This window comes from Empidonax traillii, unplaced genomic scaffold, assembly GCF_003031625.1.
Source record: "Empidonax traillii isolate 1590-97213 ecotype Southwest subspecies unplaced genomic scaffold, ASM303162v1 scaffold422:size936756, whole genome shotgun sequence".
Classification (NCBI taxonomy): Eukaryota; Metazoa; Chordata; class Aves; order Passeriformes; family Tyrannidae; genus Empidonax; species Empidonax traillii.
The window spans coordinates 242593-267503 of NW_020955615.1; the positions used below are offsets into that span (position 1 = coordinate 242593).

General features: G+C 40.7%; 1 protein-coding gene across 1 annotated transcript in view; it reads right to left on the reverse strand.

Moving 5' to 3' along the window:
* The window catches only part of PDE3A (phosphodiesterase 3A), an 81857-nt gene extending 67680 nt beyond the window's left edge, over positions 1-14177 (reverse strand). Inside the window, exon 1 of the mRNA XM_027894238.1 lies at positions 13718-14177. Within this exon, the coding sequence (XP_027750039.1) occupies positions 13718-13780 (63 nt within the window). The 5' untranslated portion in view covers positions 13781-14177. The remainder of the gene's footprint in view (positions 1-13717) is intronic.
* Positions 14178-24911: the final 10734 nt, after the last annotated feature.

Consider the following 24911-nt stretch of genomic DNA (forward strand, 5'->3'; position numbering starts at 1 on the left):
TATAAGCAGGAAATTACTACTAGAGGAGAATTTGGGGAGAGGAAAAATAAAGCAAAGTTACAGTAAGATAAAGATTGGATTAGGTTTATGAAAGGATTTCATATGCTCTTTCACTAGCAGAAGGTAGCACTGGAAGTGTCCTTGCTCATAAACTAAAAAAATAAAAACTGCCAATTCCCATCTATTTCTTCCTTCTACAGTGCATCAAACATGCACTTGTTTCTGGCAGCAGGAAAGTTCCTACAGGAGAAAACCATAAAGAGTTTTGTGTGTGGCCTCAAAACTTAAAACACAGAGTCATGAAGTGAACAACATCAGGCAAATGGTGACATCAAGGTCTCGAAACATGTTCATCCAGGTTAAATAGCTGAAAAGTCTTCTGACAGTTACTGAGCCCAGAAGGTGAACCTGTGTAACAGCTGAAGAGATGAATTCACTGCCACAGCACAAGACAGGTGTCCCCTTGACAACTGAGTTTCTGCTACTATGGTGGCAGCAGAAACCCACAAACTGGGCTGCTACCCTCCAGTACCATTCCCAACCCCTCAGTGCACAAAAGAAATCTGGATACCTTGGTACCAACCGTATTCTAGATACTGACAAAAAGTGGAAGTCAGTGAATCAATTTTCTTGCCCATTATGCAAAAATCTCACTTGATGTTAATATAATATCCTCACACAGAAATCATAAATTAAGGCATCATCTGCATGGCAATACTCACTGAGCAGTATTTCCAGGTGCCAGGAACTTTGAAATCAAGTTATACTCTGCTAAGGCATCCAGGGATTATACACAGGGAAGCCTATTTCATCCCCCTAGGCACAGTGGCTATCCTACCTCAGATTTTCACGGTTTTAACCTCCTACTCCTTTTATAATTGAATCCCCCTCCACTGACTACTTTTAAATCACTCGTTCTCATTAATGAATCGTAATGTAATAAAATAAAAATTCACGGATTGGTGACATTTTAATGGAAAGAAGACAAATAAAATGAAGTGTTAAGAATGAAAGTGGTAAAGACTATATTTTTATTAACTGGAATAGCAATGCCAAATTCACTATGTTCTCTGGGTGGGAAGCCAAAAAAACCATGGAAAACAATAAAAATATGGTCACATCATCTGTTCTGATGTTTCTGTGAAAGTACTCTTGCAGAGATGAACATTTGCTGTCACCTGAGTAAAAACCAGTCATAATCAGTATATAGCACTATGAGGCCCAGTTTTTGGTTTGTAAATTATCAATATTCTCATGTAAAGTAACATGTTTTGTGGTATAATAAAGGCCACAGGATTTGTCTTATAAAATATGATAGCAACAGAAATGGAAAAATGTTCTGAAAAGAAAAATAAAACACAACAAATACTAAAAGATGATCAGCATCAAAATGAAATTATAAAAAAGTTTAAGAGACTCATCTCTTGCTTTATTTTCTTGGTTTAGAGAGCATCACTAGGTTATAATACCATCAAACGGCACAGCAAAAGAGCTGGGTTTAGATACAGGATGAAATCTGAAAGGTATAGATAGGCTCTGATCAGAGCAGATCAAATTATTAAAAGTACTAACAGATAGACTAGAAAAAGAAGGACAATTTGAAGATTTTTTTTTCCGGAACTGAAAAAGGCATTTTTTTGTACAGAGGGTGTTGCAGGGATTAAGGTTTAAATACAGAGAACATGGACCACATTTTGTGGATGGGAAAAGTTCCATATCAGAAATGTTGCAAAAGGAAGTAAAAAGGTTGGATTCAAGGACCTACACAGAGCCAATGATGATACAAAGGAGGCCTGAGAGGAATCTAGAAAGGAATTAGGAGGAAGCATTGTACCCTATGCTATGCTTCAGATGATTAAAAGATAAAGAGGCATTTGAACTTTTTTGAGGGATAAAGAAGGGATACAGGCCATTATACAGAAGAGCAGCATCAAATGTGGAGGTGAAGATAAGTTAGTAAGTGCTGACATGCACTCTGGTCAGCTGAAAACATGTCTGGGATGCCAGTCTGGATGTAGTACACAGCAATAACCAGTAAGGAATGAGCAGGCATTACAGCTGAATGGGAGTAAGCAGTCAAGCTGGGGACCCTGAAGTAATATCTGGAAAAATATGAATCATATTCCTGAGCCCAAAAAATGGCATTTAAAACAGCCCCATGGTCAATATGCCTAGAAAATTTTATGGCAGCATGAGAAACTTATAGAAATTACTAAGTTCCAGTTTCAGTGTAACGGCCAAGAAGGTCCTTTTACATCATCAGTATTACTCTAACACAGCAGGGAATATGAATAGGACAGATTTTAAGTAGTTAGCTTCATACTGGGAGGGATGATCAGGCAAATGAGAGAAACACAGAGAACAGTCCTCCAAACGAGATGAAGTGCCATGACGGGAAGAACCTTATCAGTTAAAATAGTACCACTTATTTATCTCCCCAGTAAAGGCAGCTGATATCAACAGACACCAATTACTGATTGAAGAGAAATAAGAGTGCACTTTGGAATACCACCATAAGAAAATTCTGCTCCAGAAATTTTTCTGTTCCTTTACGTGATTGCTGCCTCAAGGGGTTCCTTCCAGAGCACACAAGAGATGCTGACAAAGGGGGATTCATCTACCCTACTACAAGGACTCCAAAAAGTCTGACTTGAAGCAACAAGGAGAGTGCAGATTCCATATCCATTACACAATAAACACCTCCCAAGCATTGAAAAACTGAGGTAGAGTTTTGAGTGAAAGATACAAGACCATTAGAAACCAGACTGGGATCACCAGATCATTTCTCTTGGGTCAGTTGTTGTTAACATTGTCTTGACGTTTAAGTAGAGCACTTCCCTTTGGCAAAAACAGAACTACGTGTGCCATATTAAAATATCTTGGATTTGTTTCTTTCTGCTCCTATGGTGAGGACTTGCTAAAAATTCCTGGACTTCGGAACTCCAGCAATAATTCCAAAACAAGACGTTGGAAGTACATTTTTTAAATGCCTGCAGCAACAAAAATAGCACATCCCTGGGACCTCGAGAATCTCAGGAATCTACCACCCAGTTGTATAACTTTTGCAGCTTCTTCTTCCACCCTTAAGACTCTGTGTTGGGGGGATGGAGAAGCAGCATCACAGTCTCGAAAGAAAGGTGCTGTCTATGCAGTCCCAAAGACAAAGGGCTATGCCACATCAAGAGGCTTCGAGATTCACTCCAGAAAATGTGTCTGGTACAGGACAAGACAGCGTGCCTCACAGATTCCTCTTAAGGAACTTCCATTTCAGTTTCTATGTTTCCTCCTCTCCCATGCTCTACTTGCTCTTCAGTAAAAAATGTACACTGCACAGCATGAGCCTAAGCATGGGGGGGAGGGGGGGTATCACAACTGAGCTGCTGATGTACCACTGTCCAGCTGCACTGTGTCCTTCCATGGAGGAGACACGGTGCTTGTGTTGCTCCTCCACCAACATCAAGGTGTATCCACCATCGATGCTACGCAGTAGCTCAAACACCAAAGGTAGTGTCTGTAAGACAGGAGGTGGCAGCTCCACAGAGAAAAACCACATGTACAATCATACATTTTCACAACTCCTATCTGGACAGAAATGAGTCAAAATCTACAGCATGATTTTGTCCAGGGGCTGTTTCTGTGATGGGAATGCAACCACATCAAAATCCCAGCAACAATCACCATTCTGAGGCAGCGCTGTCTCAAAGGCAACATTGATCCTTTAAGATCCTAATCACTGACTTCAGCTATGCATCACTTTCACATCCCACAGAGTTGTAAGGAATAGAAAGCAGTACTGCAGTTTCTCTTGTTAGCAAAGTCCCCCTCCTTTTCTGCATCTTAATGAAGAACTTAATATAAAATAATCATTTGCAGATTGTTTACTCAACTCCAACTGTTAATTTGAAAGGAGCAAGCATATAAACCCCTCCAGGAGTCCTAAAACACAGTCTCTGTATGCACAGAGTTATTATTTTTAGACACCTAAAAAAATTGGTCCATGATAATATGACACTAAAGCATATTGCCATTCCCCATTTCTATCATATCCATCACCTAACTTTGAAGATTCAGGTTCCCCCATCCTGAACGTGAAAAGTGAAAATGCTGTATGTGTCAGGCTTATTCTGAAACCAAAGGCACACGTGAGAGTAGCATGTGAACTTTCAAAACCATACAGGATGGAAAATTTCAAATTGTTTGTCAGATACCAGAAGAATACCAGTATTAACAATGATATTTTCTCATTTCTAGAGAAGTAAGCTCTTGTGCTTCAGATGCAAAGTTGCTGGAAACAGAAAGAAAGGTTATCTGGGTTTCTACCAAAACACTATCCATGTAGTCTGAAAAGGGATTACATGTTTTAAATCACTATCTTGGTAGCTGGTTTTAAATATTGCTCCAGCTCAGTTTGGAAAGATTTTTTTCCTGGCTCCTCTTTTTTTTCCCTCATCATGAATTTTCTGTGCTTGTGGCAGGAGGTGTAGGGAAAACAAAAGGTATCTCCAAGGATGAAGGCTCCACTACCTCTCTGGGTAACCTGTTCCAGCGCTTGGTCACCCTCAGAGTAAACAAGTTCCTTCTTATTTTTAAATGAGAATTCCTGAATTTCAGTTTGTAACTATTGCCTCTTGTCCAGTGACAGGACACCCCTGAGAAGAGCCTGGCTCCATCTCCTTCACTCTCTCACATCAGGTATTTATACACATTGATAAGATCCTCTTGAGTCTCCTCTTTTCAAGGCTGAATAGTCCCAGCTCCCTCTGTCCCTTCCCACCTGACAGATGCTCCAGTCCTTTAATCACTTCTGTGGTCCTTTGTTGGACACACTCCAATATTTCTGAGTCTCTCCTGCACTGGGGAGCACAGACCTGTCCCCAGCACTGCAGGTGTGTCTCACCAGCGCTGAGATGAGTAGAAGGGTCACCACCCTCAGTCTGTCAGCAGTGCCCAGTGCAGTCCAGGATGCTGTTGGCTTTCTTTGCCATAAGGACATGTTGCTGGCTCATACTCAGCTTGGACCCTTAAAGTCCTTCTGTGCCAAGCTGTTCCCCAGTCACTGTCCCTTGTCTGTACTGGTGTCTGCAGTTATTTCTCCCAGGTGTGGGAGGACTTTGCATCTCCTGCTGCTGAACTTACTGAGATTCCTGTGGGTGGGCTCAATTCTCCAACCTGTCAAGGACCCTCTGACACAGCAACACAACAACTTGCAGTAGCAGCCCCTCCTCCCAGTTCTGTATCATCTGCAAATTTGCCAAGGGCGCACTATTTCCATCATCCCGGTTATTAATGTTTTCAAGCTAATTTTTTTTTCTTTCCATTTTTGCAGTTCAGTAACTGATGCCTCTATCTCTCCTCTAAGGGCTTGACCATTCACCATAAAAAGTAGCTTTTTTTAGTCCTGCATAAAGGCCAACAACTCAATAATTATGAACTCTAGATTCAAGACCTGGTAACCTCCAGACTTCCTTTATGAACTGTAAGAATTCATACTTCTCTTGTAACATTCAAGGTTATTCAGGAATTGAAAATGGAGCAACGCAGACCCATTATACAATGAACCTTGATCTGCAAAATCCTACCTAACATGAAATTTTATTTTTTATGACTTGACTTTAAGATTTATTCCAGCTCTAGCTTATTCAAAAATCTCAGGAGGCTGCTCCAATAATTCATTTTGAAATTTTTAATGCTGATCCATCAGACACAGAACAAATTTATGGTTTACTACTAAAGTCAAGAAAAAGAACATCTGCTGTTGAGAGCAGAGCTGATCAGCTGTGAGCTTTTCCACTGGGAAACTCATAAAATGAGCTACTAGAGAATTCAGCATGTGTTCTTGTAAGGAGGGAACAATAGGAAATACTTTCACTTATTTATTCTTTAAAACTGTCCCAGAGAACAGCAATTATAGCATACATATCTTCCCCAGCATGGACACGAAGCACAGGGAAAAACCAAACCAAACCAAAACTATTAATAAAAATGTTTTCAAAATGAAGTTTCCATTATAGAGTGAAATCACAGTTTCATTTTGTCCTCGTTAACAAAGGCATCTTCCAACATCAGTGGCATTGTGGAAACTCTGTAAGGCAGGTTAGGGGAGCTCACATCCTCTAGCAATGCCACTATTAATATACAAGTGGAAGCATACTGGCTGAAGGTTAGGCATAATCCCTGCTCAGTAAAAAATTAAGTACATTAATCATGTTCGTTCCATAATTGGGTTCATCGCTGAACACAGGAAGCTAAAATTTTGCAATGATTATGTTCAAAAATTTGTTTGGGAAGGTGACAAACACCTGAAACACATGTATGCAGTAAGTGAAATCTAAGGTGTTATTGGAAATGAAAAGAACACCTTGTGGCACGACCCTCAGCCTTTAAGAGTTGTCAGGAGCAAAAATCTACCATCACAAAAGCTCCAGTGCTACACAGTTTTAATGTGGGGTGGGTTTTTTTCCATTACAAGCAAGCTGGCTGTATTGTTCATTATTATGTAGGTCATTGCTTCCCTTCATAGGACCCTGTTTTCAGTTGCTTGATACTTTTTCAAAACTTTAAACATTTGCACTGATGTTTCTCCTTGCAGCAGTTAGTCCGTATTAGGAAAATTTTACCCAGCACAGCCATTTCCAGGAGACTAAAGGGACACTGTTTTACTCATTATTAACTATTAAACTCTTAGAGACGCACCACTCTGGTCTCAGAATATTGTCAGTGTAGCTTTTGCTTCAGAGATTGACATACAGATGCCTGTATTTTGGCCATTTGAGGAATTTACAGTCTGAAAACCTGCAGAGAGTTCTAGCTTGAGGACTTGGATTTCAGCAGATTAAATGCTCTGAAAGTCTGAAAGTTTCTTTATGGGTCTTAAAGGTAACCAGCAACTTAACTGTCAGATGCCAATAAATTTCAAATCCCCTTAAATCCAACAAACAAGCATAACTGATGACCTAAGCATTTTTCTTAACAGTTTGCAACTGGAAAACTACAGAGAAAAAAAAAAGGCACATGAACAAAATCTCTTAACCTGAAGACCATAAGCCTCTAAATTTATAAAGAAGCAATTGAAAAATATAAGCTGTAGCCAGGAAATTTGTATTGTATAAGAAACAGGGATCTGAAAACAAACAAACAAACAAAGTTATTAAAATGAAATTATGAAAACTGCCAGATACACTGTTGTGACGTGAGAAATGCAGGGAGATTAAAGGGTATTTCAGGAGTCTGATTACCCTAGGGAAGAAAAATATTTGCTTTCTCTGCTCCATAAGATGACAGTTCACGATCTCATCTTAGTTCAATTGCCTTAGTCAATCTATATCTGCACCACCCAAGTGGCCATGCACTCTCCTGTCTAAGGCAAAGCTTGGCAAAAAAAGCCCAACAAACCAAAACCAGTGTATCAGCTTCTTCCACTGTCTCTGCTTTTCAAAATACTGAGTGTCAAATAGCACCATGCCTAACTGCTTATTTTCTTACCATGCTGCTTCAAGGACTCATTTCACCAGGATATGATTTCAGACTGCTGTTTGCATTTCAATGCTGATTCCTTTTCCAAACTACACTCATCTGCAGCGTGGCTATGATCCTACAAATTGCAGCTTTCCTGAACTGGAACTTGCTCACTGAATAAAGTAAAATACAATTTGAGTATTGTCAGCAGGGTTCTGTTCTATGTCACACAACTGGACTGCGTGCCTATCACCAGGACTTGCATGACAAACGTGGGAAGATTAACGGTGGACAAAGGTATTCAAGAAGAAAGGCAACATTTCTAGAAATCTGTATTGAGCTCCTGCTTACCTACAAGAATACTGACATGACAGAATGACTGTCCTTATCGAGCTTCCAGTCCACTCCTGTCCCACTGTCAATCATTTTGAGATAGAGAAGTTGACAGAGAAGGGGATTCACAGGGGATCTGGCACCATTTTAAAGGTTTTCCTCCATCCTACAGATGATGGGTATGGAGGGTTGCAGGAGGTTTGCCCATACCTGTGTCACAACTGCCAGTATGACAAATCTTGTCTTTTATCCTCCTGGTCCCTCAAATCCCTCCACCAACACTTACTGCAATTTCTCTATCATCCTTCTGGCTCTTGGGAGCTCTATGGTTATTTTACTGCCATTTGCCAGCACGGAGCGATGTACAGTGCTGAGACTCCCCACCCCAGCTCTTGCCTGGCCAAAGCCACGCCAGATGACAAATACATTGCTGGTGCTGATCCTTCTGAAATGAACTGTTCTCTATTGTACTTTGGAAACATTGGTTCTGTGGCCTAAGTACACATTCTTACAATCCTGACTGTCCAAGGAACCTCTCTGGTCACATCCCAAGCAGTGGTGGCCATACACTGGCAAGCAAGAGGGATCTCTCTCAAGTATCATTACCACCCTGTTCCCCTCCTGCACATTCCTCAGAGCACCAGGGTAGAAAGCCTGTGGGACAAACAGAAATGGTCCCACAGTTGCAGCTTAGTTCCTGTGGCTCAACTCCTCCCTTCTAGGAGAAGCAAGGCCAAGTCTGCATCAGGTTATTTCCCTAAGATAGCTTTCTGCTCCACATCATTCACTTGCTTCATTAGAAAGCAAGGAAGTTTTTCATAGATCATTTCTTAATCCAAGCCTCAGCTTTCTGCACCTTTCCTGCTGTGCAAAAGCAACTCTCCTCCCCCAGCCACAGCTCCATATTCCAGACAACCCACAACCTTCCCATGAGGCCTCTTTCTCATAACATCCCAAACTCCACAAATCTCTGCTCTGCCACTAAAGCTTTGAAATCTTGTCTGCTGAATGAAAGGATAATGTAAGGTTTTATTAACAATGAATAACTGTGGAAAACCACAAAAACATTCTTAACAGGAAACTTTTTTTTTTTTTTTTGGTAAACTGCTTTTAGGTAAAATAAAATAAGAGGGATTGAATTAGGTACAAGGAACACTGCTGTGATGTGTCCCAACAGGAATTCTGATTCAGGCATGTATTCCCCATGGGCCTTTCTAATGTGAAAGTGTGGGGAGAGGTGAGCTATGACTAACAAGGGTGTAATTCCTGGGTGTGTGGATTTGCATAAGCTGGAGGTACAAGGGCAGCTGGGAGCTCCTGTGGCCACTCACAGTGCTGCTCTTGTGGCCCCTCTGACTGATGGTTGGCACACACTTCTTCTAAGTAAATACAATGATACAAGGTAGTCCATGACCTCTACGTTGGCTTGCATTGCCTCTCCATGGCTATGATTGCTATTCTGCTGCCACTGAAGCCTCCTCGAGAGACCATGTGTTGCGGTGGTGGTGATGCCATGGGCGGGATGGCCCCACCACGTGCCTGTCTGGGAGACAGGTTGTGCAAAAAGAATAACTAGGCACAGCCCACCACTTGAAAGGAGAAGGAACTTCTTGGCTCCTGCTGCCCCTGGCTCTTTTGCACATTTTCCTAATCCACAGGCAAGCTGTGAGCCAGGGACACCCACAGTCCCACACTGACTGCTCCGAGGCCTCCTCGCCATAACCATTCCGTCATCTCCTTCTCCATGAAGAGCTTCCTGAGCTTTGCACAGAGAGGAGGCACATACCACGAACCCCTGCTGCGCTGAGGTTCTCACTCAGTTCATTGATAATGTCCTGCTGTGAGCCAGGCTCTGCCACGGCCCCCCTGAACAAACATCCCCACTGGTGCATTCAAGCCTGGGTGCCACGACTGCTGTCCTGCAGAGGCTTGTGCTTCCTCACCAGGAAGTTCCCAGTGAAGCTGGCTCTGGCTGAACCTCAGCAAGAAAAAGTCTGAATGACACCTGAGAGAAAAATAAAGCACAGGAGCTCCAACACTGCCTTAAAAATACCAGATATGCTGCAGCCATCCTCATGGGTGTGCAGGGGTTACAAGTGAGGACCACTCGGGGCAGAAAGGCAAGATGCAAGGAGCGAAAAGGTCTGTGGCTGAAGTGAGCCATTAGTAAAAAAAAAATTAAAAGGCAATAAAGAAAAAAAAAAGAAATATGCAAAGCCACAGTTTCCATTCCTCACAAAGTGAACCTTGTCCATTTCTTTACAGCAGCTTTAATCCATCAGAATTACTTTATACATAAATGCACTGAAAATGTGGTAGCTGCATGATGTAATGGGATAACAAACTCTCTCTCGGAAAATCCCTTGATTTATCATTTCACAGTTATGACTCAAGTCATATCAGGATCAGTTTATCTGCTGTTTAGCACCCTGCATGGGTTGTAGGCTCTGTGAGTTTCTCCCACCCACCGTATCAGTGGTTAGGAACAAGATATTGCACTGTACATGCAAACTGCCTCAGGCATAGCTGTGCTGTAAATCACTGGCAGGTGAGAGAGGCATCACTTGCTGGGCTTTACACTAAGCCATTCCAATCTAAACTGGTGACTTAATGGGACAGAAACCATTACCGCTGCTTACACTGCTATAAGCATCCATTTCTAGCTTACTACATTTATTTATCTGCATAGAACATTCCTTTTAACTATCTACAGCTATATAAATCCCTACAGCAATTATTGGTTATGAGGTTTTTACACTGCTGTATAAATCTAGTTGCTGTTTTTAAATTCATTTTCCATCACGGGATAATGTGTGAAAATTTTTCCTGTCTTAGGAGCAGTATCAAATACAACTTACACTCAAAGGCTACAGCACATGAAATCTGAAGGGAATTTCAGGCAGAGGGAAATACTCAACAGCGTTGCAGCAAATATTTAACACCTCTGGCTCATCTGGTTACCATAACATTTTAAAATCTATATTCATTCAGTGAAATCATTCTTAGTTACACCTCTCAGGGATAAAAAACTAGGATCAGTTCAAGCAACAAGATCCTCAGGCACATACACCAAATAAAACCAACAGAGAATTTTGCCCCAAATCTTACTGAAACTTTGGGGAACATTTTCGGGCAATCTGAACTGCTAGATGGACAAGAAAGTAAAGCATTCATAAATTCTTTCCTTAGATCTATAAAGGTAATTCCTTCTGAAATTACTGAGAAAGCCATTCAAGATTCAAGCACTAAGAGACTACAGTCTGTTGAATAGATGTTAATATACAACATTTAATTCATCAATATTTTGCCTAAATTTACCCATGAAAAACACTCACAGGATAAAACTATTTCACATATAAAAAAGTATAGCTAGATCAGACATTTCTCATCAACTGAAACTAAATAATCTAATTCAGGTTTCACACTCAAATCCACTTTCCTCACCCTTTCACACACACAAAATGCAAAACGTCAAGCATAACATTCCTTTGTCATACCAGACCTTGGGAACCATGGAAACTTCTGTGATGTACTGTCTGTGAGCATCAGAGACGCTCAAAAGATCAAAAAAAAAAATTATATAACAATATACCTCCAAAAACCCATCAACCTTCGACAATGTTTTCTATAGACATCATAACTACTCTAGTTTTGCCAGTACCTTTATTTCTCAGCCTGCTCACCCTGGCCTAAATGGTTCTGCGTATAATTTGATTTGATGTAAAATATGTAAGATGAGGAATAGCAAATCAATAACTTTTAAAAGACAGAAAGTGTGTTCAAATAGAGTATCAGACTTCCCTATGGACTTATAGCTCCCATGCTCTAAAAGTCAGATTGTTCTATTATTTTAAACAAGAAACAAGATCAAGCCAAAAATCCCACTTTCAGAGTTTGACTTTGTTTCCTCCCTTTAGTATTTTTTTTAAAGTGGTAGTACAGTAAGCCAGTTTGGAGAGGTTTTGTCATTTGTTAACATAAATATCTTTTATCTACTCTGAATAGAGAAGTAATCTACAATGTTACTACTTGTCTATCAAAATATAATATCATTTCCTCAAGGTTAGCTTAGAACACAGTAAGCTAGTGCTTTAGGGACTAAAAATTGAATTTGCAACAAAAGACAGAGGTATTATTTTTATACAATAACTTATGAACAGGATCAGCCCAAAACACTTGAGAAGTTGCCTCTTTGGGGTTGTCATCTTGCACAGTAACTGCATTTTCCTACGAGGCACTGTTGAGCAAGGAAGGAGGAGAACAAGTAGAGCAGCCCCACTCCACTTCTGCCAGCCAGTGTAAGGAGCAATGCCAACAGCAATATCTGTGGGTCTGAAGCTGAACATCATCTTCCCCCTGTTAGTTTACCTTGGGTCAATCCATCCAGATTCACCCTACGCCCAAGTCAACCCCATCTGTGTGCATCACTCACTGAGTCTCACTCTCCTGAAGTGGTAGATGGGTCAGGGAAATTTCCTTTCCTCTTTTAAAACCCTTCAGAGGGGTTGAGGGACTGATGATGGAATGGATGCACAGCTCAGTGCAGTCAAGCACATCCCACACCTAGGTAAGGAATACTTATTTTTTTCTCGGACACATCGTACTGTGACACAGTATGATGCATTGCAACATTAGGTTAGAGTGATTAAAAAGAAAAGGAAACGTTGGAAAAGTGAGGCTGAAATAGAGCTTTCCTTTGAAACAACCTTAGTGTCTCTACATCTTAATAGAAACAAGATTACAAATGACTCACTTCATAAGAGAGCATTTATTTACCCCTCTTTTACCAGGAGATTTTAGAGAGTCTAACTGAAATGGATCAATTCAATTCCACTTCAATACAATGAAAAGTTATTCATCAACTATGCCTTTATTATTTTATTGTGAATTATGATGTGACATAGTATTTTTTGACTAGTAATAGGTCTGATATCCCTAGATGTTCTCAGTGGTCTAATTTAGCTTTAAAATTCTACAATTCTATAAAATATGGCATGTAATCTGCCCTTCTCTCTCTCAATAAAAAAGTATAAGGAGGATGCTTCTCAAAAACTGGGAAGCATTTTTGATGTCCATCCTTCTTTCTGTTGAAGAATTTTCTCCTGAATTTCTCTTTATCACTGATAAAGGCACTTCTTCACAGTCAAGTTTTATAAACAGAAGACTGAGTTGAAACATGTATTAAGCAAACACCTCCACTTTCAATATTATTTTGAGAATTATTTTTTTTAGTGTCTTTACATACCAAGATATTGAAAAAAAAAATAAAAATAAAAGAACCCTGGAGTGCCTGGATCAAGAAGCAGGAAATATACTAATTGTACTCCCATTCATCTCATCTCAGCCCTACTTATGGTGACAATGCTTGTTCCAAACAGCATCCCACAATTTTTACATCTGCTTTGCCCAGCAGATGTTTACATATTTTCTGTTTACATCTGCTTTACTCCCATCCTTGTTAACATACTTGCAATGACGCATCAACCAAGATGATCCTGAAAACGCTGAGGTTCTGCCAGTGCAGCAGTGGTTTCATACATATATACATATGTGTAAGGTATGGGATGCACCAAGGATGTGCACTGAGAAACCCTTCAACAGTAGACTACACTTTTCCTCAGCCCCTCAGTTTAAAGCACTCCTAAAGCCTTTAGAAAAGTCTCATTTTTGAGACAGTGGGATTCTGTTGGTTAAAAAAAGTCTGCATTAGTGGGCTGTCATGGCATCTCCACATTCACAAGCACACGCTCCTGCAAAATCAGCTTTATGAATATTTTGCAGTATTCATCATGGAAATGACAAGTAATAACCAGCTGGTTCTCTCTGTATGCAGAGGACCCCAACCACCCCCATTAAATCAACATAAATCTCTTTGCAGTGGCACTGCAAGGGTAGACAGAGACACAACAGGTTCACCAGAGCACTGTACCTGGTCAGCAGCGGGAATCGACTCCCACCTACGCTTCAGCAAGTACAGAGATTTCCGGCTCATGGTTTCGAATCGGCTCTAGAGGCTTTTCCGGACTTGAGAAAAAGGCTTCTTCCAAACCAGTGTCAAGAACCTTATTTCTGACTCCTGTGCTTCATTGTAGATGGCAGAGCTCCCCGAGGTACACAAGTTTTTTGTGAGCTGCAAGGTCGAGACCGGTTACACCCAAGCTTCTCCCGTTTCTCTAAAGCATCTGTCTCCTCACAGTGCCACGACAAAGGGAGCCAGTGGAGACAGAGAACAGCCCAGCTTTCACTGACGAGCCACCTCGTAAAAGCCTGAAGTAGGTAGACAACACCAGACGCACTCAATCTGAAAATAGCTGTTGCTTAGGAACTGGAGGGGTAAAATGCAGCACCTCAGATATATAATTGAGAGCTTTTATATTTAAAGAGAATTAAAAGCGCTGGACCTGTGTTTCTCTCTCATTCTTTTACAATGCTGGAGGAACGATCGCTCGATTCCACTGACTCCTGGGGCTACGCCTACATCTCCAGCAAGCCAAACAAGTCCTGATGACAGAGCAGCAAATTACTCCCACACGTTCAAGGTCCCTCGTAAAAACGTGTGCACAAAGCGTGCCGTGGGTGCCACCTGAAACATCTTAGAAGCATCAAGTACTGTGTTTTAGTAGAACGATTAAAATACGATTTGCATAATTTTTCTGCAGAGCAATAATATGCCAAGGATGAATTCTGCTAGTCACATTTTCTTGTAGCATGTGCTGACATTACAAATGGGAGGGGAAATTTTCCCCTCACATGAGTGAGATGATGTGGTTCTACAGAACTGCATGTGTATATTTGAGAGAGATTTCTTTAGGTGGATTAGACATTTAGGAATTTCTTTAATTTAGAATTCAATTTTGAAGTTTCATGCCTGAATTCTAAATTCTAGCCTGTATTAAGTTTGCAAATTAAGGACAGAGCATAATGAAATTCACTTTGCCCTTTCTGTTTGATTTCAAATCCATAGAGTAAATTCTCTGCGTGAAGCACTTACAGCAGGAAGTGTTGTCTTCAGAGAAGAAAAAAGGGATGGAAAAAAAACCCCAAGTAGGTAGCCAGGAACTCATTGATCTTTGTAAGGTAACCTATAATTCACTCTAATTACAGCAACCTTAATAGTATAATTATTCTGAAAGAAAAGGAATCCTATAACATACACACGTGTGTGTGTGTGTGTGTGCCACGCAATATATTAAAAAGGGAAGTGTAATGGTGGTGTAGAAGCCAGGAGCAAGTTAAATATTGTAAAGACAGTTTTTTACTTGTCCCATTTACATTCTATTGAATTGCAGATGCTTATCACGAGACAAACTCCTGCAAACAGAAATTCCCACAAGCCTCGGTGTATTTCATCTGACATCCATCGCTACCTGTAACTACAGCACTTTGCATTTAACTCCTACGTGCAGAAAGGAACACGTTTTCCGAGTGGGTCATTAAGAAGTATGACATGCACTGTAGTAGTCTGCTCTCATGTTTCAACACATGCCATAGAAAACCTACTTGCTCTTAAAAAAAATCTTCGCTGGATCAGAGCTTTTTTAATGAGCCTTGGAAGAATAACTTTACAGGTTCATATGTGGATTTTAGTTTTGCATTATAGTAAACCAGAGGTTGCACCTTCTGTTCTCACAAGTGACGTTTCTAACATCCACAAACACAGGTGGCTTCCTAAGATCCATCTTCCCACTTTCCTCTCATTACCCCGCATGAATTAAAAGATCATAGAAGATTAATAAATTGCCTCCCAAAACCCTAACCTTAAACCCCTACCTGCTCCTTACTCTCCCCTCACTGCTTGCTGGCCAGCACAGGTTCCACTACCATTGTCCAGGAGAGACCTCTTCTCCCAAGCCCTATTTCTGTGCTGATGGAAAGCCCTCCTGACCTAGGGAAACACCATAAGCAACCCTGTGGCAGAACCTGCAGGTAACTGCCGCTCCACCTTTAAACACCTGATGCTTTAGGTTTGAAGCAGAAGTATAGCTAACACATCCCTCACCTTCATTTTTAAGCAAGATCCTTTTTAACAATGGGTACCTTGATTAAAGACACAAGCTGGCAACAATGCAACAGAACCATAAAAAGATAAAACAGCTCTTTTATATTAAGGGCAAAAATCAGAACCTAAATTTCTTAAAACCCTTCTGGGAACTATTTAAATTAGGTTTAACACTCTTTCTATCAAGACAATTTTCAGAGCCATGTAAAAGTGATAATCTGAGGCTACAGTGGAATAACTGAGGCTTATTTTCTTCCCTCTAATGAAACTTTTATTCCTTGCTTCTTGTGACTGGGCACTAAGATAGCACACAGTAATCAGAGAGCTTGGGTCATTTTGGGATTCTTTATCAGGAACTGTAGTGACAGGACAAGGGGAAATGGCTTCAAACTGAAAGAGGGTAGGTTTAAATTAGATGTTAGGAAGAAATTCTTTATTGTGAGGGTTGTGAGGCACTGGATCAGGTTGCCCAGAGTAGCTGTGCATGCCCCATCCCTGGAAGAGTTCAAGGCCAGGTTGGATGGGGCTCTGAGCAACCTGGTTTAGTGAAAAGTGTCCCTGCCCATGGCAGGGAGTTTGGAACAAAATGATCTTTAAAGAGCCCTCCAAATCCAAACTGCTCTTTGATGATTCTATGAATTTCTTTTCCTACCTTCTTACAGATCCTTTAACATTTCTATGACATGTCTGGATTGTTGTACAAGGTATCCATATAAAAATCCTTCACCTGAAGTAAAAGCAATTCCAAAATACCAAAGCTCTAACTTTTATAATTTCAACACTAGATGGGAAAGACTGCTTTACCCAAGCAGGAAAATTTCTGAACACCAATATTGGTAGCAATGTCTCATTCGCAGCAATTGTAATTCTATAGATAATTTAAAAATGTATCAAGTGATGCCACTTACACTATTAGCATAATTTCCTTTCAATGATGTGTCAAGGACAAACCAGTAGCTACACATGGCTTTCCTGCACCTTCCCACACAGTTCTAACACCTTGTTCAGTAATGAACAGATTAGTAGTGAGAGGGCTATCCAAGTTTTACAAGTTTGTCAGGTTTAAAAAAATTCCAGCAAACATAAAACATACACATATTATTTGAAATTGCATCTCTTTGATGTCCTGATGGATACAGCTGAGCAAGAAATGCTTTCTCAATACATTCTAATCCATTTTTCTGCTACTTAAAGGAACTTTCTGTTGCTCTGTATGAATCATCTGTTTGGATTACAGATCAAAAATTGTATTAATGGGAGCTGTAATGGTTTTATGCTTTGTTCCGTTGGTTCAATCCTGCAAATATTAACAAAATTAACAACTTTGCCATTCTCAGATGGAAAACTTACTGGAATGCCTCAAATTTACCAAAAAACCAAAATCAAACACAAGATGTGGAGTAACTGACCTGTGAGCCTCTGGGTCCTCGTTTGTGATCCCATTCAGAATGCCCCATGAGCTGAAAACCAAAGAAAAGCAGAGGTAAGTGATAAATTGCACTCATTAGCTTGAATTGAAACATTCATGCTTTTATACCCATGACACATTTTCTTTGAAAGAGCAGGTTAGCTTTTACCATTTATTTCACACAGCTTTTAGCTTCAGAATGAGGATGAGAAGACTTGGGAGTTGTTACTATCACAGTGTACCTTTACATTCAGAGCCAAAACACATTTGGCATCACAACATTTCTCACGCCAATAAAATTCCCACTGCCCATAGATTAAACTTTAGGCAGATGTTTAATGCTGATCTGGCAGCAGGACAGCTGATATACCAATAAGGAAATTACCAAAACTGGGGGACATCTGATTAAATAGCAACGTATGCTTTATACCAAGCACAATAGTTAGTGACAGTTTTAGATCTGTTTCTCCACTGAATTATGACCTTTTTTTACAGCTACTCAGAGATCTCTTCTGAATAGTGTTTGTTCCTATGCATACAAGCATTGCTTCATGCAAATATAAAAACATATGAATGAATGATAGGAGGGTTAAGTGACATGTACCGGCTTATAGTTATTACTATTTTCTTGCTCTTTTGTCACAACATTCTTTTCCAAAGAAAATGCCTTCTCCCCGGTCAAAGGAGGAGATTTACAACCTACGCTTATTGCAGAACATGTTTCCAAAACACTCATTCCAAGACAAGAGATTAAAACTACTTTGAAAAATTAGGAAAGCTGCATGCATCTCATATGATGAGGTTCCTTTATCTTCTCCATCAACTGTTCCTACTTACCCTTTCCTTTTCCAAGGAAATTTTAAGTTATTACTTACAACTATCTACCTCCATAATTGGAGACAAACCATGCACGCAGATAGGTATCAAAGATCAGAAACGTCACACCATATTTTTACCTGATACAGCCTCATGACTGGCCCTCTCGTTTTAGTGTAATTATTTCCTTTTCCATATCCTGTTGGTGGAAACACTGGCTGTGCCAGGATTCCCTGTTTACTCCTCTATACTGTTATGTTTGCTTCCTACTGGTACAAAATCAAGATCTGACATTCATGGAAGCTGGCCTCTCAGTAAATAACTGGCATGCAAAAACTACAAAGAGATGCATCTACCAAAGGTTATATTTTCACAGAGTCTTAGCCAAACCCCTCATACCTGTGCTTCCCCCAAGGCTCCTGCCACTCTGGACCAAGAACGCTTCTTCAGTTTTGCTACCCATCCCCTATGCCTTGTGAGGAAGTAACTCCCACTTTCTTAATTTACTTGGCTAAAGGAAAATTAATTTAGCTTGAGTCTGACCACCTGTGATTCTCAGCGTGATAAAGGATATCTTTACCTACAGCTTCCTACCAGTGAAATTAGCACAAAAAATATGCCTGTTATTTCACACTTAAGAAAAAGGGATTAATGTTACAGGCCTGGCTGTGATCACTGTGGTTCTCCAGGCTCTACAGACATTTGGCAGCACATACCACACCTTCAAAACCAAGTGTAGCATAAGAACCCCCTGCCAGGTTTTGCATGCTCCTGCCCTCCCTCACTGAATCCATTGTTCACTGAAAAGTGAAGGGCTGCTTTATTATTGCCACCAAAAATAATCAGTACAGTCAAGGGTCAAGCTTGGAATTATTATTCCCATTAGAGAAGGTACACCAAATGCAGGGATGCTCCCAGTCCAGCCAGTCCCAGGAAACCATACTGACAGGTCCTGGGGTGGTTACCCATGGTCACCACTCAATCCTCAAACCCAAATCAAGTCTTCTTAAACATTCATTCTTCAGGCATGGTTTGTTCACCCTATTCCCTGTTCCTGCTTGGTGCTTCACATCTCTACAGAGAGCTTTCAGCCCCATAGCCAGCTCCTGCTCTGATCTGCTGCTCCTCTTCCTCCCTAGTTTGCAGGTGCCTTTTGTTTCCCTATCTCTATTTGTGCTCCTCTAGCTGGTGTGGGCAGTCCTGGGGTGCTCCACAGACGGGGTGTTGCAGCAGCAGCAGCAGCCAACGTTACAATGAAAAAGGAGTCTGAAGGCTATAGCAACTTACCCTTGCTCCATTTCCCAGTGTCTATGAACATCACTTACCGAAGTCCCCAGTGAAGCACCAAGTCACTAATGCATTGGAACCAACAGAGTGACCCCTTTCTTATTGTATCACCGTTTTATGAGCAAACTCCTCATAGAAAATGACGCAACCCTCATTCGATTTAATATCTCTACAAACATGCCTTTGTGGCATCAGCCATGTTTATACTTTTTCTGAGAGATCCACTTTCCCTAGTGCAATTTCCACACCACCGTTCTGTTCCCCTGTGCCAGGATGCTCTACTGAGTTACCCTGTGGCTGTCACAGCTGTCACAGGGTGAAACAATGAGCACAAGGAAGCAAAGGAAAAGTTCTAGGATGATAAGAGATCTTTGCCAATTTTAGGATGTTTTCCAGCATGACAGTAAAATTCACGACCCAGGAAGCCACCCTTTTCCTCCCATCTTTATAAAATCTTACTTGGCTTTAAAATGCATTTCTGCCTCACAATCTAGAAAACAGTGCTTATATCATGCTAGAATGTTCTTGGCATATCTGCAGTGGTCCACAGTAACAAAGGAGTGAAAGGGGAAAAAATTAAATGAGAAGGATATCACACTTAGAAAAAGACCTCAAGCTTTAAGACAGAAAGCAAACAGGTAGAGCAGTTGTAACAAAACCTCTGCCAGGCCAACATCCTGAAGAAGGATGATTGCCTCAGTATGACACTCTTTAGCTCAACAAGCCACGCTGTGCTTGATTACTTCTGAACCTGGGATTTTCTTTGAATGGACAAACAGTAATCGCTGGAGTACAAAAAAGGAAAGCAAGAAAGCCTGACCTGTAAGGCTACTTGGTAATCACGATTTTCACAAGCTTTATAGAAATCAAGAGATGAAGAAAACAGTATTAAAAACAAACAAACCAAAAAACCCAAACCCAGACCAAACAACAAACTAACTACAAAAACTCAGAAAAACATAGTGTGCATAAATCCACTTGTGTGAGTCAACCTTTTGAAATAACTAAAAAAGAAAATAACATACTGTTTAATTGATGCATGCATGCAAACAGAGGTACAGACATAAAACCACGTTTGGAAGTGGGGGATTTATGTTTATCACTAATAGAAGAGTTTGCAGCAGACCCCAACACCTTCTCTAAAAATTTTCTGGAATCACTGGTCCAGAGTGATGGCAAACAGCCTCACAGCATCAAATTTGTCATTCTTACTGACCAGGCAACTAAGACTGAGTGTACCAGCAGCAGAAAAGGAGGGATAAAACCAAAATCAAACTCCCACACAGATTAAATGTGTGCAGTCTCTCTCAGAAGGAAAGGAGCTACTTTACATTTCATCTGAAACTGTCCTGGAAACCCAGCTCTGACAGTTTTAACATTTAAAGAGAAAACAGCTTTTAGGAAGAAGAACAACTCCTGCACATTCACGAATGCACAAAAACATGGGCTTCACTAAAGCTACCCTAATAAAGGACTTACAGGTTCCCAGGGAAAACAGACTCCCCCATCCAGCTGAGTGTGAGCCCTGTCAGTGGACGAGGAAGTGGGAATGGAAAAGACACCAATACCAAAATCACAGTCACAGACAGAAATAAAGAGGTGAAAGGGGGCTAACTCACTTTGAACATTTAGGGTGGTAGCCTGTGCTCTAAAACCCAGGCTTTTGCTATAAACATAATGAAGCTTCTAGGCTTTGTGGTTGTAAAACTAATGTTCAGTAAGGCAGCAATACCTGCAAAGGAGTAAGGAATGGTATAAAGCACTTTCTGCATTAGATATCTGAAATACCATGTTAAAGTAGAACAAAGATATTGAAAAATTAGCATCTTCAGCTCTCGCCTCTAAATGCAGTTCTTCTCCTATTTGGTTATTTAATTAAAGTCCCAGCATATGATTACATAAGAATCTCAACTTTCATTAAAATTCATAAACCATAATTCTAAGCCTCCTCAGAGGAGAACTATTAGAGAACTGCAGAAAAATGTGACCCACACATATCATAGAAGATCTAAATAAATAAAAAGGACAGAAAGTAAAGAATGACAATTCAAACCTTTTCAGCTGTTTCTAAGCCCTGTTTTCCCCTTAAATAATCTTTTCTGTCCTAGGTTTTTGATTTTGGCACCCTTGGACCAGCAGTACTGCTAACTATGCAACGGCTGGAAGGAAAAAAAAAAAAAAACAAACCCAAGACAAAAAAACCTCCAAAAAAACCAATCAAAAAATCTCCAAGCCCCAAAACCACTCACAGAAATAGAAAAGGTATAATCTTATTATAAGGACCTCTCCAACTGGGCGCAGGTTGGGAAAACCCCCAACTATTTGGAATGTGAGCAGTCCCTTGTATATTCCTTGGAAAGGGAGGGAGTCCTCAGCAGCAGAATGCAACAGCATTTTGAAACCACATGGGTTTTTTATTTTAGCAAATATAGCACTCAGCACAGTTTCATTAGAGGGAATGAGCAGATCTTTTCATGGTGAGTACTTTAGAGAACTAATGAAATAGTTACTCTCAGTGTTTAATAGAAGACTTTAAATCAATGCAAAGTCTATTCTAATTCTATTCAGATTATAGTCTATTGCTATTTAGATACTTATTTACACATACACAACACTTTTAAAGTTATAAAATAATTAGATGGTGATGAAGAGAATGAGCTAAATCAGCCCAAACCCACCAAAGCTAATAAATGGGATTCAGAAAGACTGCAGCAGGATCACATAGTCCAAATGCATTTGTCAGGACCTTGTCCAAACTCACTGGCTCCTTCCCTTGGACTTAAAGATTTCAGACTGTAGTTGGACATCTCTTTTCCATTACAGTGAACATAAGACAGTCCTGGTCTCTCTAGTGAATGAACAAAATGGGAACACAAAGCAAAGCACAGGAATGTGAGTGAAACTGCTCCTCTTCCCCATCTGTGATTGGGAGCCAAACACTTAGCATGCAATATTCTCTGCTAAACTGGCTGCAATACATGAGTAGAGCAGCCTGAGTTTCCCCAAACAGCTGAGGACCTGCAGAAATGCCTTTTTTTTCCACTCCTGCAAGGATTTAAAGCATTTAGTAGCAGCAAAATTTCATCACCAATGAAATTATGAGAAGTTTTGGCTGGTTGGTAGCCAGCAGTTGCTTATATTTGGGAATCAACACACAGAAGAGCTAGATAGGGGTATCCAATCTAGCTGGCACCTGGTTTCAGCCTTCACCAAAACAGCAGAGCCTGTGTTGGCTCTGCATGAGTAGAACATCTTCCCTCTTAGAAAAGATTTCGTTGAATGGGCATGTTGAGGATGTGAAACAGCGTCTCACTGTTTGACAGTGTTTGACACTGCCTCCTTACAGCCTGTGCTGAATGGGGCATAGTATGATGGATATGCTCTGACTGACTGAATGGGCATTAGCCATGCTTCAGTCAGGATCATATTTCCACTGGTAATAAGAAACTGTTTGTTACCAGCATGTAGGCACAAAATGTTCCCGATAAGTTCCTTTTTTGGTAACAAAAAAAAGCACAAATCATTTCCTTGATTACATATTAGAAGAAACATTTTTTTTTACAAACATGCAGGAGTCAGGTCATGCAGAAATCAACAGGGTGTTTTTGCACATGCTATTTTGGGTAGGATTCCTTCTATTCGATAGACTGTTCCCTCCATTTTCATGGCAATCAAGATAAATGAGATGATTTACTGACTTGATTGACTTAGGAAGGGCAGTTTTGGTGTGGACACCATCAGCAAGAGAAGCTAAGCAGGCTGGAGCTCCTGAGATTCAGCACTGACAGATCCTGGTAACATAATGGGGGAGCAACTCCGTGATTGCACTGACCACCTTCTCCACCAAATGGCAGAGCTACAGCTTGTCCTGTGGGCATCCAAAACGTCAGAGACATCTTCCTTGCTGTGTGATGAGAGTGAGCATACTCAGGCGAGTGTAGGCTATGACACACAGATAGAAAAGTGCTCCAGTATTTGGAAAAACAATCCCTTTTCTACAACCCTCCGCCAGCTCCCCGGGTCAGCACAAAGCACGAGATGTCAGAGCCACGCTGCTCAGCCAGATCTGTGACCAGCATGCTGGCTGTGCAATTAGTGGGGAGGAAACTCTCCACCCAAATGCTCCCAACGTGTTGGAGCCCTGCAAATCATCAAGGCCTGTTTTTAAAAAAAACAAACTCAAAACAACCAAACAAAATAACCCACCACAATAAAATAACTAAATGAATAAACTGGGGGTGATTGTGCAAGAGCTGTTCGGCTGCTTCCCAATCAAATAAGTTGTTTCAAAGGTTTCTGGGCTGCTGGACAACAGCTGCAAGAAGAGATAAGAGTTTTAAATCAAGGCAGAGGTAGAAACACTTTGAAACTTGGCACTGCTTTGAACTGGAGGCAGGGGCAGTGAGGTACAGTCACGGGTCTGGAGAGGAGCTGCAGTGAACTGAATGGCTTCCTTGCATGAGCCCTGTGCAGTGATTGAGTAAAGTCTTCTGAAGCTGGTACCCTGGGGAAACTGGAAGTCCCAGAGAGAGCTGCTCCTTGATCCCTCCAGCCCTCTCAGAACCTGGCTGGCAGGTCAAGCAATGAACCACAGCACTGCCAGAAGCTGCACTAAACAGGGGAAAAACTTTTATGTGAGGAAGATGCTCTGTTGAGACAGCGAGCAGGACAGTGAGTCTCCATTCCCTGTGGCAGCAGAGAATGGAGAAAATAGGGCACTTGGTAAGGCTAAAGGGGAGGCAAATGGTCATGTCAGCACAGGAGGACAACCCAAAAGGCACCAGCAGTGACTGTCCTGCAGGCACAGCAAAGAAACCGTCCCAAGCACTTAACCAGGGACTCAGCCCCAAAGGAATGAGATCATATCTGGCGCTGGGTGAGCTAGCAAGAGAGAGACTACATTTTGGAGGACTTTCTCATGGCAGCATATGACCTTTTAGAATATTTCCAGACAATAAACTGCATCTGACTTCTTCAGGGATCCTGGCTCCTTTGCACAGGGGCAGGAGGCACGAAGACATATGATGCAGCAAACTGGCAGCAGTGGGTTCATGGCAACAGTTCTTGCTCCACACCATCCCTTAAAATGAGCAGGTTTAACTTTAGATAATATGAACGTATTGTGAAATGAAAAAAACCTGTAGGTGGGAAAAAGAAAAGGCACAGGAATATCCACCTCCACACCCTGTATCTGGTTTTATACAATTTTTTGTCACAACTACTTAAACAGATGACAGTAGTAAAACAAATCCATACAGAATTCTATTATTTTCACTCCTACCATTGAATTTCTCAGGTCCCTACTAATCTTTCACACATCAAACAGTACTTTAAACAATGGGTTTGGGAGGCAGAGGTGTAGTAAAATATAGAAAAGACCTGAATTTTTTTTTTTTTTTTAGACTAAGGGGGTAGGGGAGGGTATGATAATGGTGGGGCTTTTTGGCTCTTTTTCTTTTAGTTTCTTTTTTTTTTTTTTTTTTTTTTTTTTTTTTTTTTTTTTTTTTTTTTTTTTTTTTTTTTTTTTTTTTTTTTTTTTTTTTTTTTTTTTGGTAAGCAATTCTTATTCTTCAGTGATCCTCAAGGATGGATGACAGACGAAGAGCTACTTGC